At 39.6% G+C, this 18,322-nt stretch overlaps 2 protein-coding genes across 2 annotated transcripts; one reads left to right on the forward strand and one right to left on the reverse strand.

The window, feature by feature from the left end:
- The first annotated feature begins 1,535 nt into the window (after positions 1-1,535).
- Positions 1,536-10,262, forward strand: LOC109612854 (uncharacterized). Its single transcript, XM_020037295.2, has 3 exons — positions 1,536-2,468; positions 2,528-2,699; positions 9,611-10,262. The coding sequence occupies exons 1-3, from the start codon at positions 2,235-2,237 to the stop codon at positions 9,661-9,663; spliced, it is 459 nt and encodes a 152-aa protein (XP_019892854.2). The 5' UTR covers positions 1,536-2,234; the 3' UTR covers positions 9,664-10,262.
- Positions 10,263-11,694: 1,432 nt separating this feature from the next.
- Positions 11,695-12,564, reverse strand: LOC101897665 (cilia- and flagella-associated protein 20). Its single transcript, XM_005175626.4, has 2 exons — positions 12,154-12,564; positions 11,695-12,095 (listed from the first exon to the last, which is right to left on the reverse strand). The coding sequence occupies exons 1-2, from the start codon at positions 12,427-12,429 to the stop codon at positions 11,772-11,774; spliced, it is 600 nt and encodes a 199-aa protein (XP_005175683.1). The 5' UTR covers positions 12,430-12,564; the 3' UTR covers positions 11,695-11,771.
- Between the last annotated feature and the right edge of the window lie 5,758 nt (positions 12,565-18,322).

Below are 18,322 nucleotides of genomic sequence, written 5' to 3' on the forward strand. Positions count from 1 at the left end.
GACGAAATCTGACCTAAAGTTTACGGTGGGCCTAATTACAGGTCACTGCAACATAAGGGCCATGACTTTTACAACAGACGTACTATATTCTGCCGAACATATATGAAAACATTAGCCGGCAAATCGAGTACGAAAAATTGAAGAAACGATGTGGCTTCTTGATTAAATTGGCGTGATTAATCCTGTGAAATGCCTCTTCCAAATCGAGTGATAATAAAGCACAACAATCACCGGCACTAATAGAATTTCATAAGAGTCTCGGAATAAATATACAAGTGTCCATGATCCCTGGTTCGACGAGACGAACAACTGGCGCCTCGAATTATCCCGTGATCGGTGTTGGTCTACCGAAGAATAAGACCCTCTAACGCTGGGGTGTTACGTAAACCGTGCCCATCAGTGTTCCTCGGTTTGCAGTCAGGGTACCGACTGTATTCGTACAGTTGCCTCACTGATACCTGGGTGCCTCAGTGAGTAACAGGCTTAGTTGACAAGTCCTTGCCATGGTTGGGAGGCTATGCCATGGTGGACCTCGTCTCCTCCAAGTCCGACCTTTTCACATGGAGAAGAACAATTATAATAAAAATAAAAACAAACCCCCAACTACCACCAATGACACCATTGTTTCCAAGGAAGCAACGACCAAGGACCGGCCACAGGACACGATTTCCAACTCGGGAGGGGACGACTCCATACTGAACTACAGCGACGTCATCCACGACAACATCCAGCGACACAGCGAACAATTGTCCGCCCTCCTGGAGAAGACAAAAACGCTAAGGCTCAGTCAGGAAAGTATTTCTTCTGGCTTGGGAGATGACTCACCACTTTCGGATGAGGAACTTGACATCACGGTCATTTCCTCGTCTCAAAGTGGTAAGTCATCTCAAAAAGCCACCAAGAACACTCCCAGCGAGACTTGCGCAGAGTCCCAAATCCAGGAGGGACTAACGTCGGCCACTACCGATGTCACCAGCCTCGATCGGCAAGACGCCATCATTGTAGGTACTAGCGGGGATCCTGCCAGAAACCCTACATCTCATGATGGCGCCGACCCAAAGGAGGCGAAAGCAAAGCGGGGCTATAAAAGGTCGGTAAATTATTGTTAAAAAATTATCGGCCAAGACCCCGCGCAGATAACGGAGACAGGATTCTGATCAAGATAAACCTCAGGGTAATTGCAAAGTTCGAAAAGAACCACCCGCATTTACCAAGCTGTTCTCTTAACCAGACTCTTCTACCTCTCCTACAATCTGCTATCAGCAGTAGGGTAAACCAACCTGTGGTTCAACCCTCTGCTGAGGGCCCTGCGGAGGTCAGCAATTCCACCGCCGATAACAAGACCACCACGGTCGTTGTTCACGAGGTGACGGCTAATGCTGACCCTGCTGGTTCAAATCCACCTGCCAAAAAGCGCAGGAAAAATAAGGCCAAGAAACCGAAGCCCATTATAGCCATAGCCCATTATAGCCGTAGCCCCTGCAGTTCCACCGGAGGCCGATACCTCTTCACGCCCAGCGTTGAAAAGAGGTCGGTCTACAGAAGAACCACACCCTGAGGCCAAGAAGGCATCCACGGGCCCGGCTTCTCGGCCTTTGCCCACAACTTCCACTCCGTCCGCTAGCAAGTCGGTCGTGACTAAACCGCCCCCACCAGCCCCTTCTAGCTCTAAGCCTGACAAGGTCCACAAGGGAGAGGTCAAGTCACAAACGGCAGGCCAAACGGGACGGAAGAGAAATACTCACAAACCATCTACCCGGACAATCTTCGGGTATCAATCATCGACAAGGCTGAACCGGAATGTTGCTATTCGAAGATCGTCTGAGGGAGCTTGTCTTCACGGGAGAGGGTGACCCACGACGTATGCAATTCGGCAGTGCAACCGTTTACAAAGGCGTGAAAGTCATGTGCTGTTAGAACCATGAATCTAAGGATTACCTGATCACCGCAGTACCCGGCTTTCGCGACCTCTGGCAGGGATGTGATCTAGCGGCTGTATCCTTAAAGGACATGCCCTGCCGTAAGGTATTGACAGCTTGGGTGCCACCACCATCCGTGGATCCGGCACGCATCCTGACAATACTGGGCAAGCAGAACCCCAACCTCAAAACGGACAACTGGCGTCTTGTCAGTTCAAACACTGAGGGAGGGGGCCTGGTCATCAAAGTATCTATGGATACGGATGGCCAGGAATAGCTTCAAGCTCGTGGGGGAAAATTGCATTTCGGCGCTGGATGGATCCGCTTCCATCTAACGCCGTTGCATTAGGTGGAAGAAAACAGCGGCTACTTAGCATCATGCAGATTAATCTGCATCACTGCAAAGCTGCTGCTGCCGAACTCCTCCTATCCCTCTCGAAAGCTGAAGTAGACATAGCTCTGGTTCAGGAATCCTATATATACAATAATAGGGTAACTGGACTAGGGAGTGGGCAGTACGTCTCTTATGCGATCTCCAATGGTGATAAGGTAAGGACGTGTATTGTTGCCAAAAAGAGTGTAAATCTTATCTTCCTTAGCAACTACAGTGGAGGAGACGTTACGGTATATCTCTCTATCTACCGTACGAGCGACCTGACGCACCTGGACATGAAGTAGAGGAGCTGCTCGAAGATCTGGCTGACAAAGGACATATAATCATAGGTTGTGATGCCAACGCACACCACTTCCAATGGGGCAGCAACGATATCAACGTCAGATGTGAGTCCATTTTGGATTTTATCTTAAAATATAATCTCAAAATTTGTAATAGGGGCAACGATGCAACATTTCAAATCACAGATAATGCAGAGGTCATTGACCTCACCCTAACTAACAAGGATGAATCTCTAATACATGTTTGGAAGTCTCTCCTGAGTGCTCGTTTTCAGACCACCCGAAAAGATAGTTTTTAAAGTCTTAGTAGATGGTAATCTTCAAAAACCACATAGAAATCCAAGAAAGGCACATTGGGACAAATTTACGGAACTGGCTACACCCAGGCTTCACTGTTTCGACAACATGGTCTTAACCTCAACCCTCGATATAGACAACTCCGTAAATGCGATAACGAGTGCTTTGATTGATTTCTATGAAAAAGTCTGTCCGCTAACCTACCCAGGGAAAAAATGTCAACCAGTTTGGTGGTCAAAACATTTATCCAACTTAAGGAGGGACAGTAGGCGACTGTATAATAGGGCCAACAAGACCAAACTACGTACGGACTGGGACGCCTATAAGGCATTCTTTAACAAGTACAACAGTAAGATCAAGAAGGCCAAGCGCACCTCTTGGGTATGCTTCACGGAGTCGATAGAAAGTGTCAACGATGCCTCCAGATTTCGTATAGTTCTTTCGAAGGTTCCTAAATCCATAGGAAGTATAAAACGGACTGACGGCACATGGACTGACTCTGGACTAGAAACCCTTAACCTGCTAGCCAACACACACTTCCCTGGCTGTATCGACACTGCAAGCAATCGGCAAACCGATCAAGTGCATCGTGATCATACGGCTAGTGACCAAAACCTGGCTAAAAGAATAGTAAGCTTACCCAAAATCAAATGGGCTATAGATACATTCAAGCCTTTTAAATCTCCAGGACCAGACGGTATTATTCCCGCTATGATCCAGCGTGTCTCAGCATCATTATCCCCAATACTGGAGGAGATTTTCAAAGCTTGTCTGTGTCTATCCTACATTCCGGAATCATGGAGAGAAGTCACAGTCACTTATATCCCCAAAGCGGGGAAACCGAGTCACTCACTTCCCAAGGACTATAGACCGATAAGTCTCTCATCCTTTTTATTGAATACTTTGGAAGGGTGATAGACATAGAGATCAGATCTCTATTACCCAAGACCGTCATTAGCAATGCTCAGCATGCCTATATGAAAGGTAAATCTATTGAAACAGCGCAACACGATGTCGTAGGGTATATAGAGAAGAACATGAATGGTTCCTTATTCACCTTGGCTGCCTTCCTCGATATTGAGGAAGCCTTTAACAACGTCACGCTAGAATCCATTCATGATTCTTTATAAAAACTTAAAGTACCCCAACTCCTCATAGACTGGATTGATACCATGCTTAGCAGCAGAATCATCAACTAAAGCATTGGGGAAACATCCGTCAGGAAATCGGTCACTAGGGGCACTCCGCAAGGGGGGGGGGGGGGCCGATGTCACCAGCCTCGATCGGCAAGACGCCATCATTGTAGGTACTATCGGGGATCCTGCCAGAAACCCTACATCTCATGATGGCGCCGACCCAAAGGAGGCGAAAGCAAAGCGGGGCTATAAAAGGTCGGTAAATTATTGTAAAAAAATTATCGGCCAAGACCCCGCGCAGATAACGGAGACAGGATTCTGATCAAGATAAACCTCAGGGTAATTGCAAAGTTCGAAAAGAACCACCCGCATTTACCAAGCTGTTCTCTTAACCAGACTCTTCTACCTCTCCTACAATCTGCTATCAGCAGTAGGGTAAACCAACCTGTGGTTCAACCCTCTGCTGAGGGCCCTGCGGAGGTCAGCAATTCCACCGCCGATAACAAGACCACCACGGTCGTTGTTCACGAGGTGACGGCTAATGCTGACCCTGCTGGTTCAAATCCACCTGCCAAAAAGCGCAGGAAAAATAAGGCCAAGAAACCGAAGCCCATTATAGCCATAGCCCATTATAGCCGTAGCCCCTGCAGTTCCACCGGAGGCCGATACCTCTTCACGCCCAGCGTTGAAAAGGGGTCGGTCTACAGAAGAACCACACCCTGAGGCCAAGAAGGCATCCACGGGCCCGGCTTCTCGGCCTTTGCCCACAACTTCCACTCCGTCCGCTAGCAAGTCGGTCGTGACTAAACCGCCCCCACCAGCCCCTTCTAGCTCTAAGCCTGACAAGGTCCACAAGGGAGAGGTCAAGTCACAAACGGCAGGCCAAACGGGACGGAAGAGAAATACTCACAAACCATCTACCCGGACAATCTTCGGGTATCAATCATCGACAAGGCTGAACCGGAAGGTTGCTATTCGAAGATCGTCTGAGGGAGCTTGTCTTCACGGGAGAGGGTGACCCACGACGTATGCAATTCGGCAGTGCAACCGTTTACAAAGGCGTGAAAGTCATGTGCTGTTAGAACCATGAATCTAAGGATTACCTGATCACCGCAGTACCCGGCTTTCGCGACCTCTGGCAGGGATGTGAACTAGCGGCTGTATCCTTAAAGGACATGCCCTGCCGTAAGGTATTGACAGCTTGGGTGCCACCACCATCCGTGGATCCGGCACGCATCCTGACAATACTGGGCAAGCAGAACCCCAACCTCAAAACGGACAACTGGCGTCTTGTCAGTTCAAACACTGAGGGAGGGGGCCTGGTCATCAAAGTATCTATGGATACGGATGGCCAGGAATAGCTTCAAGCTCGTGGGGGAAAATTGCATTTCGGCGCTGGATGGATCCGCTTCCATCTAACGCCGTTGCATTAGGTGGAAGAAAACAGCGGCTGCTTAGCATCATGCAGATTAATCTGCATCACTGCAAAGCTGCTGCTGCCGAACTCCTCCTATCCCTCTCGAAAGCTGAAGTAGACATAGCTCTGGTTCAGGAATCCTATATATACAATAATAGGGTAACTGGACTAGGGAGTGGGTAGTACGTCTCTTATGCGATCTCCAAAGGTGATAAGGTAAGGACGTGTATTGTTGCCAAAAAGAGTGTAAATCTTATCTTCCTTAGCAACTACAGTGGAGGAGACGTTACGGTATATCTCTCTATCTACCGTACGAGCGACCTGACGCACCTGGACATGAAGTAGAGGAGCTGCTCGAAGATCTGGCTGACAAAGGACATATAATCATAGGTTGTGATGCCAACGCACACCACTTCCAATGGGGCAGCAACGAAATCAACGTCAGATGTGAGTCCATTTTGGATTTTATCTTAAAATATAATCTCAAAATTTGTAATAGGGGCAACGATGCAACATTTCAAATCACAGATAAGGCAGAGGTCATTGACCTCACCCTAACTAACAAGGATGAATCTCTAATACATGTTTGGAAGTCTCTCCTGAGTGCTCGTTTTCAGACCACCCGAAAAGATAGTTTTTAAAGTCTTAGTAGATGGTAATCTTCAAAAACCACATAGAAATCCAAGAAAGGCACATTGGGACAAATTTACGGAACTGGCTACACCCAGGCTTCACTGTTTCGACAACATGGTCTTAACCTCAACCCTCGATATAGACAACTCCGTAAATGCGATAACGAGTGCTTTGATTGATTTCTATGAAAAAGTCTGTCCGCTAACCTACCCAGGGAAAAAATGTCAACCAGTTTGGTGGTCAAAACATTTATCCAACTTAAGGAGGGACAGTAGGCGACTGTATAATAGGGCCAACAAGACCAAACTACGTACGGACTGGGACGCATATAAGGCATTCTTTAACAAGTACAACAGTAAGATCAAGAAGGCCAAGCGCACCTCTTGGGTATGCTTCACGGAGTCGATAGAAAGTGTCAACGATGCCTCCAGATTTCGTATAGTTCTTTCGAAGGTTCCTAAATCCATAGGAAGTATAAAACGGACTGACGGCACATGGACTGACTCTGGACTAGAAACCCTTAACCTGCTAGCCAACACACACTTCCCTGGCTGTATCGACACTGCAAGCAATCGGCAAACCGATCAAGTGCATCGTGATCATACGGCTAGTGACCAAAACCTGGCTAAAAGAATAGTAAGCTTACCCAAAATCAAATGGGCTATAGATACATTCAAGCCTTTTAAATCTCCAGGACCAGATGGTATTATTCCCGCTATGATCCAGCGTGTCTCAGCATCATTATCCCCAATACTGGAGGAGATTTTCAAAGCTTGTCTGTGTCTATCCTACATTCCGGAATCATGGAGAGAAGTCACAGTCACTTATATCCCCAAAGCGGGGAAACCGAGTCACTCACTTCCCAAGGACTATAGACCGATAAGTCTCTCATCCTTTTTATTGAATACTTTGGAAGGGTGATAGACATAGAGATCAGATCTCTATTACCCAAGACCGTCATTAGCAATGCTCAGCATGCCTATATGAAAGGTAAATCTATTGAAACAGCGCAACACGATGTCGTAGGGTATATAGAGAAGAACATGAATGGTTCCTTATTCACCTTGGCTGCCTTCCTCGATATTGAGGGAGCCTTTAACAACGTCACGCTAGAATCCATTCATGATTCTTTATAAAAACTTAAAGTACCCCAACTCCTCATAGACTGGATTGATACCATGCTTAGCAGCAGAATCATCAACTAAAGCATTGGGGAAACATCCGTCAGGAAATCGGTCACTAGGGGCACTCCGCAAGGGGTGTCCCATCACCCCTACTCTGGCTTTTGGTCATTAACAATATAATTATAGATCTAGAGGTAACAGGGACGAAAGTAGTCACATACGCTGATGACGTCGTCCTATTAATTGCCGGGAAATTCCTGCAAACAATCTCGGACCTAATGCAAGGAGCTCTAGTCACCTTATCACGGTGTGCGCGTCGCAATGGACTAGACGTGAACCCATCAAAGACAGAGCTCGTCCTTTTCACTAAAAGACGTAAATATCCTTCATTTACACCACCGAAACTAGATGGAGTCAGTTTAAACCTCTCGCTATAAGCCAAATACCTTGGCACTATCCTTGACCGCCGACTAAGTTGGAAGAGGAACACCGAGGAACGAGCTAAGAGAGGCTTGATTGCACTCTATTCCTGTAAGAATTCTATAGGCAAAAGCTGGGGCCTCAAACCGCACATCATCAAATGGATGTATGAGTCAATCGTTCGCCCCATTCTAACCTATGGATCTCTAGTATGGTGGCATTCTTTGAAGAAGTTTACTTATCTACGACATATTAACAAAGTTCAACGGGTCGCATCCTTACTAATAACGGGTGCCTTCAGGAACACGCCTCAAGCAGCACTGGATACTCTACTGGGCTTAAGCCCGCTGAATGTATATGTGGAGGAACAGGCATCCAGGAGTGCTCTTCGACTCAGAGAACTAGGTGAATGGCGCAGTCAACCCTTTGGACATTCTGCGATTCTAAGGCGTGTAAGGAATGTGGGAGAGATAGACTTTGTAAGTGACTATATTTCACCACGACTAAGCTTCTACCCACCTGACATACTCATACCTGATAGAGACGCCTGGGCTCAAAACAACCCACCTTTCCGCGGCATAGCTGTTTATACAGACGGTTCAAAGATGGAGTGTGGTACGGGAGCTGGTGTCTTCTGTGATACTCTTAATATTCGTGAATCCTACAAGCTTGGAAACAACTGTAGCGTATTTCAGGCGGAAATCATTGCGGTCAAAAAAGGCCATTGACCTGCTGGTCACGAGGAGCATTGAAGTCAGTAGTCCGGTGACTATATATGTCGATAGTCAAGCGGCACTGAAGGCCTTGAGTTCCTTTACAATCAAGTCTAGGACTGTTTTGAACTGCAGGGAAGCCTTTGAAAACACTGGGTTATCCATCAAGCTCTGTTGGGTTCCTGGACATTTTAACATCCCAGGCAACGAGACTGCAGACGAATTGGCCAGACTAGGATCCGAATCAACTACAATTGAAGTAGACAACTCGGTTAAACCACCACTGTGCCATTTCCTACAGGTTATTCACAAACATTACTCTGAGAAAATTCAACAAAAATGGCTGGATGAAATGGGATGCACCATCCCCACACGAATCTGGCCCACACTCTCGGAGAAGAGAACAAGGTCGCTGATGTCATTGTCAAAACCTGATCTAAAACTTGTGGTGGGTATCATCACAGGTCACTGTAAGGTGAGGGCTATGACATCGAAATGGGACAGCGACGGCATTGACTACTGTAGGATCTGTCAAGATGAAGAAGAAATCGAGACAATCGAACACTTGCTCTGCCACTGCCCAGCACTCATTAATGTGAGACACAGGCTAGTGGGAGAACTAGTGTCACATGACTTGTCGTCTTTTTCTAACACTGACCCTGTAGTAATACTTCAACTAGCCAGAAGATTCAAGTGGCTAAAGGCGACAAGGCAAACTCCTCAGCCGTAGATCAACCGGAGATTGAGATCTTCTCCTCTGCTGTATGTCCAACGTTAGCTAGTTTTTGTACACATAATAGCATTTCGTTAGCTAAAATGCAAAAAGGCGGAACAACAAAAAAATCAAAATCGAATTTTTAATTGATTTTTATAAATGCCTTTAAACTAAATTTGTTAAAAAATTAGTATCTATTATTCGTCAAATGCAATAGCACATTGATCCACAAAGCTGATCAATGCTGACTACATATTATGTACAAACTCATATTTCAACACCTCTACAAATATGTAGATTAAGTTTTCTTTCTCTATTCCATGTCATAATCTGTCAACGTGACAATTACTAACGTCGATAGTAAAAATACTCGTATAGAAGTTAAAACATTTAAAGGTTTTCTCAAAGGAAAACTGATGAGTAAACCGAGATCATTGAAAAAACGTGCAAATCTAAATTTTGCGAAAAAAAAAGTATTAAGACTTTTTGAGAAAATGGTTGAAGACGTTCCAAAATTGGAATCAAATTATCGTCGACAATATACAGCAAATATATTTCTAGGTGGACTGGATATGCAAGCAGTCAGTCAAAATGATACGTACTTTGGCATATGATCCAACTGGAGTTATTTATTTCAACACAAACCCTACAAACAGCTTCCACAAAGAATTGGAAGGAGATTCTCAGTTAAAGTTCATTTAAAAACTGGCAACATCTACTGGATTTAAAAAGACTCCCTGCAGACTGTCATTCTTTCTATGACAATATTCCTTTTCAAAAGTAGTTTTAAAATGTAATTCATAATTAACAAAATTACATAATAAATAAAAAATATATAACTGAACTTACTTATGAATATATGTATAAGAAATGCAATTAATAAGGAAAATCTTTAATTTAAAATTTTAATTATTTTAACCAATGGACGTAGGTTTTATAATCAATTATTAATTCATTTACTTTCTTAATGACAAAAAAACGTTTACAATTTTACAAAACACCTTATTATTATGTTTAAGCCTATTTATTTTGGATACCCCTTTTTGTGTTTCACAAAAACAGAAGTCAAAAAGACGTATCTAACATAACTCTCAAATAATAGAAAATAAGTAAAAAAGCTGTAAGTTTGTCCGGGCCGATCTTTGAAAACCCTCAACCATTTGAAATGATTTTGGCAATTCAAAAAAAAAATAAAATCCGTTAAAAATTTTGTTAAAATCTTAAAAATACCGAATGTATCCGCTATATTAGGGTCTATACGACAATATTCAAATGCGAAAATCATCATAATACCGAATATAAGGAGGTAGCGTTATATTGGTGCTATACGAAGGCGTGGACCTGCACAGACAATTTTCTGTCATAGGCTGTAGTACCCATTACGAACTTCAAATACCAAATTTCAAACAATTCCGGTGAATAATGTCGCTAAATTCATCAAAATACCGAATATCGGGTGAACCGTAATATGGGGGTATACGGAGACGTGGACCTGCACAGACATTTTTCTGTCATAGGCTGTAGTACCCATTACGAACTTCAAATACCAAATTTTAAACAATTCCGGTGAATAATGTCGCTAAAATCATCAACGTACCGACGTGGACCTGCACAGACAATTTTCTGTAATAGGCTGAGTATCCGTTACGAACTTCAAAAACCAAATTTCAAACAATTCCGGTGAATAATGTCGCTAAAATCATGAAAATACCGAATATAGGGAGGTAGCGTTATATTGGGGCTATACGAAGACGTGGACCTGCACAGACAATTTTCTGTTATAAAATATTTATTTTCTAATCATTCTACACATTTTTTCATCGATGGACATCCCAGCTTTCACTGCCTCCTGTGGCCTTGATACCGTGAAGCTTTCTTCTCCCTTGTTTGAGCTCCTTCATCTCTTCCACTAATATTAAACTTCTATTGAATTCCTGCAACTTTTTTAATGCCTTCAATCTGAAATGAGATTCACCCTTACTTACTAAATTCGCATGGTTTAGCTTTCTACCAAGGAAAACTATTTTTAGCTGACAATTTTTACACAAAAATGAAATCAAATTTGTCAAAAGAGGGCAGATGTTTGTGCAACATATGTTTTTCTCCAGCATTGTTAAAAAATGCTGCTTACGACAAACTATTTTTATATTATTCTCTAACTGTATTTTATTTTTGGAATGTTGTTGTAGCATCTCATACTTCTGTGTTTGATCTAACTCTTCTCAATCGGGTTCTGCCTCTAAGTCCAGTCTCAAAAAGGATGCAACCTGTACGGGTTGGGTCCAAAACGAGACTGGAGTTAGGTGAGTAGGTTTGCCTTGACAGCGAAAAAGGTGCAGCGTGTCATGTGGTCCTGTGCCACAAGCTGAGCAGATGTTCTGCACATCGCTTTCGATCAGGGCCCAATAGAACTTGAGGAGGCTGCACATTCCGGATCTTAGTTGAGCCAAAACTACTCGGTTTGTTTTTGGTATGTTGGGATATTTGTTAGAACCGCAATTTCGACTCAAATATTCAGGTAATCGGGGATAAACACATTACAATTTCTTAAAATTTTAGGCGTAGCATTTGTTTATACCCTTGTTGCCTTTGCCATATTGAGGGCACGAGATCCTAAGCGTGACTCTTTTGCAACAATAAATAGCAATTTGTTACTACATTTTATTGTAAGATTTATTCCGATTCAACATTCAAGGTTTATAGCTGCATAATATTGCCTTTTTTAGCTGCATATTGCCTGTGCTTTTTGTGAAGGCTTCTGTATTGGCAAGAACAATTTAAATTCTGGTGGTAGCTCATCTTCTGAATACAGCCTGTCCGAAAAGTAAACACGACGAATTCGGCAATTTGCATGTATTTGCACTCTCAAAGTTTCAATATAATTCGTGCCATACGCACGTCTTGTAAAATCGGATAGATTGAATTGTATTTGATTCCAACCTTCATCTAAGCGCATCGGCATTGTACATATGAACGGCTTCACGCGTGTCGTCGACTGGTAATTGCTGGCACGGAAACGTCTTCGTACGTTTTTATCATCCAATACCTATAAATTAAAATTGAATTAAGATGTCTATCTGATTTGTAGAGTAATGCATGCTCACTTGTACTTCAAAAGTAAAATATTTTTTTACATTCTTTATAATCATAACCAAAAAAGGCAATTTTATGCCTAACGTTTTTTTAGGGTCTGCAGGACATGTTATAAAAGTGGTGCTGACATTTGTACCCACAATTTCAAGAACCAAACTTTGTATATCATTGTCAGTAATACGTTTGATATGTCCATTCCTCACTTTCTTATCCCAAATTTGGAGTGGCTTGCTACCTATACTGTAAAGCACAGACAGAAATCCTGATTGGAAGGTATTCTTAAACATGACGATTAAATTTTACATTCGCAAAATTCCAAATACTTAAACTGAGTAACTTATTTTAAGGAAATAAAAATGGTTTGTTTGTTTTCAGCAATGGAGTTGCTCAAAAATGAGGAACTTCAAATAAACTATTCTGTAAAAGGGACTACAAGAACTTAACTAAGTAATGCTAAGTTCACATGGCACTTGATTCGCTCTCTATTCATTTTTCGACCAATAACAGCCTGTTTTTGTAAAAAAGCATGATAGAATATAGGTAGATGCATCAACGCTTAAGAACATACAAATTTTTAAAATGTTTTATCAAAAATAAGTATATTTTTAAATGTTTTCGTATACGGTGGTTTTATAATATGAATTTTTGAACAATTTTTACAAATTTCAATAATTTTTTATTCAACATTTTCACTTCCAAAATCAGTTTGACAGTTCATTATCTCAGCAGCAGTGTCGATGCGACTACCTGTATTCTATAATTTAAAAAAAGTAACTTTCACTGCAATCGTTTGTATTCAAACTTATTCATTTTTATATGGATTTTTATAAAAATTTTAAAAGAGGAGAGGAAGGTATATTTACTCTATCATTCCATTTATAACATCCCTAAATATTCATCGTAGACCCCATAAAGTATATATATTCATAATCAGCAAACAATTCTAAGTCGATTCAATGATGTCCGTCTGTCTGTTTCAATCACGATACATCCCACATTATTTGACGTAGAGCAGAACAACACAAATTGTATCTAGAATGGTTGGTATTGAAAATGAAGTGTATCGGTCTACGTTTTGGTATAGTCCCCATATAAGAATACCTTTCGATATTCGGTATTTTGATAATTTTTGCCACATTTTTCACGGATTTGTCTGAAAATCGGTATTTGTAGGTCATAATGGGTTCTAGCTTGTGTGGAGAAACATTGTGTGTATAGGCCCAGGTTTTGGTATAGCTCCATATTACGGTACCTCCCGATATTCGTTATTTAATGATTTTTGCAATTTTTTTCAACGGACTTGTCTAAAAATTAGTATTTGTAGGTCTTAATAGGTTCTAGCTCCGGTGACGAAACATTTTTTTAGTTCGTAATGGGTTGTAGCTAGTGTAGGTATAGCCCCCCATATAACGGTACCCGCCGATATTCGAGAGTTTGATAGAAATCGGTATTTTTAGCTCATAATGGGTTCTAGCCCGGTGGCAGGACATTGAATATTTAGTTCCACGTTTTCCTATAGCGCACATATAACGTTATTCGGTATTTTGATAATCCTGGTCACATTTACCCACATAATTGTTTCAAATTTGGTATTATAGAAGATTTGATAGATGACAATCCTTGAAGTAAAAAATTGTCTGTAGAAGATCCCGTTTTGGTATGGCCCCATATAACGGCCTCATTTACTTTATGGTTTTTTTGATAAGTTTAACTGCATTATGCAACAGGTTTATTGGTATATGAAGTTTAAGTGAAATACGCTTGAATTCAGATACCTTTATATATAAAAATGTTTCCTTTACCCTAAGGTGGAGGGTATTAAAAGTTCGGCCCGGCAGAACTTAATGTTTGCTTACTTGTTTCCGACAATTTCGCTTGCATATTTTCGTTACAAGAACCAAAAATACAGGGAGAAAAAAAATTTTCTTGTGTTTGTCACTCACAAAAAAAAAAAAACATGCACTACAAAAACTCCAAATATATTTTCTTTGACTAAAATTCCAAACAAAAGGAAAAATACTCTTACAAAGACAGGCTGTAATTACATAGACTAATGGAAATATAGACAAAGAAATGCTTCCACTGTTCAAAGACTGGACAAAATGCATATAGGCTTTAATTTTTCTACTAGGTAGTAGATGGCAACATAACAGAAATGCATTGGAAATTTCAAAAAAAAATGTTTTTCCAATATCGGCGAAAAATGGCGGAAATACGCGGAAAAAATATCAGGTATGATAGACATGTTCTCAAAAATCCATTCCAGAGCGTTTCTTGTACATTGAATCGATAAAAATCAACAACAACCCTTAAAATGTGTCAGCCCTGTTAAAGTATAACATAATGCTATGTCACGATATCGTGACATCACATATTTTTCCACAGCCAGCGCCATTTTTTGAAGAAAAGTAACAATGTAATGTCCCACATTATAATATTATATGTCTTTGCACCGTTTAACTTCGAAAAAATTCGTATCAGCAGATGTCGTCTACATCGTTTCAGGAATTTGAGTGAGAATATTGAACTTACTCAATTCTTAAAGGTTAAAAATATCATAAACTAAATTATATTTGCTAGTTGACAATTGTTCCCAAATAAAAGAAATGTGAAAAGAAAAATTCGAAAAATTCTGGAATAATCAAGTGCAAATTTTTAAAAACGATGAAATGTGTTTTCGATTTCGAGTGGTGTAAGAAAGAAAATATGTTCTTACGTATATGTTCCTTACGTACTACCGTAACTAATCTAACTTAACCTAGTCGCAGTCACACAATTGTTCTTATCTATTATTAGATTTAAAAGGAAACATTGCATGGCTGCGTGTCCCTTCATTCAAGTGATCTTGGCTACCTACTGGCGCATCGATATCTGTGTGTGTGGGTTATGACCTTTATTATTCTACACATTATCGTATGCGACAGCGCACAAGATCACTGAATTGTACACATGTAATATTTTATGACCACTGGGAAGTTTACAATTTTGAAATATTTATTTTTAATGGTTAGAATTTCCCACTCAAAAGTATGTACAAAACATTTTGTACAAGCGGGTCGATCGCATTAATCAGTATGTTGACTATGCAAAACATGATGAGAGCCATCTGGATAAAAAGACAAAACTAACTTTTCGTTGTCTATTTTTTCATTAGGTATGTTAATTTTTAAATATTATCTTAATTCCCCGCATAAAAATTGCAGAGCGAACAAATATTTTTGTTCTTTGTTCCATTCAAATCACTCATCATCTCATTCTCACTCATCACACTCATTCTCATTGCACCATAGACAAATAAATGTGTAGACTAAAAAGTTGTCTCATCTGTTATCTTTGAAAAAAAGTGCTTCAATAAATGTCGTTCATGCTTAAAATATTTATGATTTATTTTTATGTATGTATTAAAAATAAAACAGTGACTTTGTTTACATTGACATTACCCAATTATGTCGTGAAATATAAAAATTTAGAATCATTTTGCAACAACAACATATAGAACTTAAATAGCAGAAAAATGAACAAATTGTTTTTGAATTCGAGTGACTTTCCTAGCCCTGAGTAACTTTACTGGCCCAAGATAAACCATAGTGACATCTGCCGGAATGGCTATATTTTAATAGTTCTTTGTCTATACACCTAAGTCTGTTTTTACACGGTAGATTGGTTCCAGAAGAAGCCGTGTAAAAAAAACCGTGTAAAAAAGACATTGATCTTATACAAAAATGGGTGATTTGTTCCTAATCTTTAAAACCTATTAAAATTAGTGAAAAACAAGAATTTTTATTTTTTTCTTTACCAAACACGTCTTATTGCATTAACAGTTCACAAAATATTAACACGTTTCAATTGCTCTGACCAGTAAATTTTATTGTATGCACATAGTGCTATTCACATTTGCTTTGACCAGTAAAAATTGTTTGTACGCGCTAAAGGGGAATTCACTTAAATCTTTAAGCTAGTGTTCGCAAACTATCGATGGTTTCAGACTTTTTTCTTTCATAAATCTTTTTTGTGATATGAACATACTTCGCAAAAATTAAATTTGACAAAAAAATTTAAGTACATAAAATTTCAAATCGTGCTAAATGGAATAAAATCGTGTAAATAAATTAAAAATATTCAATTTTCAAACCGTGTTATATCAAAACCGTGTCCAATAGACCGTGTAAAAACAGACTTAGGTGTACATTTATTTGTCTATGCTTGCACTTTCAATCAGGTTTTTCGCTCTTAGAATTAGGTAAACGAATTAACCCGTGCATACGGCACGATTCGTAATTCATAGTAACATAATCAATTTTTTTTTTAAATTTTTTAGTTGTTGATTTTTATAGAAATTTGTAAAAAAGTACATGAAATTAGGATTAATAGTAATAATAGAACAAACTATCGACGACTTGGTCGACGTGTATCACAACACAAGAAAAACACATGTATTTATATGAATGTTACCCGAATACGTTGGCCGTAAAAAATTTCAAAGTTGAACAATTTCACATTGATATTTTTTTAACAATTTCTTTTTTTTTGTGTGTGTTCTAAATAGAAATGAATGATACGAAAAATATGAATGTTTGTTATTGGAAAATATTACTATTGTATGATTTTAAAAACTATCACTTTTTAAAACGTTTTACTTTTACTCGAAATTTGTTTTCCCATATTTGACTGAACAAATGCGAAATTCAAACAGGGTTGATTCGATGTTCACATTACAGTCAAATATTTGACAGATTTTGCAAACAAATTTTTTGACATATCAATGTTTTCAGAACCTACAAGAATCTACTAGTTTTGCAATTTTCTTCGATATAATAAAGGGGAAATCGGTTTTCGTTGTAAAAACATTTACATTCATGTAGTTCTGGAACAGACTATATATTAAATATTTTACTAAACATGAAAAATCAGTAAATTCAAAAATTTCAAATAAACAAAACCACTTATTGCATTCGTTTGTTTTTCTATTCATTAAACATCATGTTACAAATGTTGTTCACATGTGTGTTCACATTATGGACACACTGGTCAAATTTTTGTTTTCTGGCAAATAATTTTGTTTTCCCAAAATCAGCTGTTTATGTATTTACCGTCAAATAATTTGAATTTGATATTCCCCGGTGTATCAGTATGTTAAATGGTGATGTTATTTCTGCTGTGGAAAATACTTCTGTTGGTGGTGTTGATGCTGTTGTTTCTGTTTCACAGCGGAATGTTGATGTGCTGTTGTAAGTGGAGCTTGTTGAGTAGTTTAGTGTACTGTATATTATTTATTTGATATTTATATTTTCTTGGATTGTTTTTTTCGATTTTGTTATTTTTTTACTATTGTTTATATTTTGATCTTTATTATCATTATGCGTTTTTCAACCAGCTTAGGTGAAGTTTTTAGTGATAATCGTTTTTTGTCGAATCAGCTATTTAATTTTAGGGAAAATATTAATGTTGGACATATAAATGTTAGAAGTTTTAACTTAAATAAGACTTCATTTAAAATTCATGAAATAAGAAATATTTTAGAGGGGAAAAATCTTAATATTTTTGGCGTGACAGAATCTTGGTTGAAGCCTACAATTTCAAACGAAGCCATAAAAATACTTGATTACGTTTCATATAGGAGTGATAGACCTGGTAACGGAGGAGGTGGTGTTGTTTTGTATGTTGCGCAGGACATGTGTCATTAATTTGTGTGTAGGGGAAGTTCTTATGGTGTTGCTGAATTTTTTTTGTGAGGTAGTTGTTAATATTAGTTCTTTTTTAATTAGTGTCGTTTATTTGCCTCATGGTGATATAATGGCAATGGAAGATGAAATTTCTGACCTTGTTGTAAGGTATTCCAATGTCATTATTATGGGGAAATTTAATAATAATACGTTTGGTCTGACCCGAAGTGTATTGGTGCGAGATGTTTGTAATCGTTTAAATTTGTCTGTGGTGCATAATTCAATGCCAACACATATTGACGTTGCGCACAATTTAACTTCTTTGTTGGATTATTTTTGGTGTCGCATTTGAGTCCGTTATCGTGTTCAAATTCTCTTGTCCTGGCATTTCTGATCACTCGTTTATATTTTTGTCTCTGAATGTACCTCATTGTCGTAGCCGTCTGTATTATGAATATGCGGACTACAGTTCTGTTGACCCAGCAGCTATTTCGGATGCTTTGGCTTTATGCAACTT

This window comes from Musca domestica, unplaced genomic scaffold (genome assembly GCF_030504385.1).
Source record: "Musca domestica strain aabys unplaced genomic scaffold, Musca_domestica.polishedcontigs.V.1.1 11, whole genome shotgun sequence".
Taxonomy (NCBI): Eukaryota; Metazoa; Arthropoda; class Insecta; order Diptera; family Muscidae; genus Musca; species Musca domestica.

Excerpts from the sequence above, each read along its gene's own strand:
- LOC101897665 (XM_005175626.4), bottom strand. The coding sequence starts at position 12,429 with ATGTTTAAGAATACCTTCCAATCAGGATTTCTGTCTGTGCTTTACAGT. Across the intron at positions 12,096-12,153 it reads ATTTTACTTTTGAAGTACAA|GTATTGGATGATAAAAACGT; the intron begins GTGAGCATGCAT and ends TTTAATTTATAG.
- LOC109612854 (XM_020037295.2), top strand. The coding sequence starts at position 2,235 with ATGGATCCGCTTCCATCTAACGCCGTTGCATTAGGTGGAAGAAAACAG. Across the intron at positions 2,469-2,527 it reads CGATCTCCAATGGTGATAAG|TGGAGGAGACGTTACGGTAT; the intron begins GTAAGGACGTGT and ends TAGCAACTACAG. Across the intron at positions 2,700-9,610 it reads CAACGATATCAACGTCAGAT|GTGGACTGGATATGCAAGCA; the intron begins GTGAGTCCATTT and ends ATATATTTCTAG.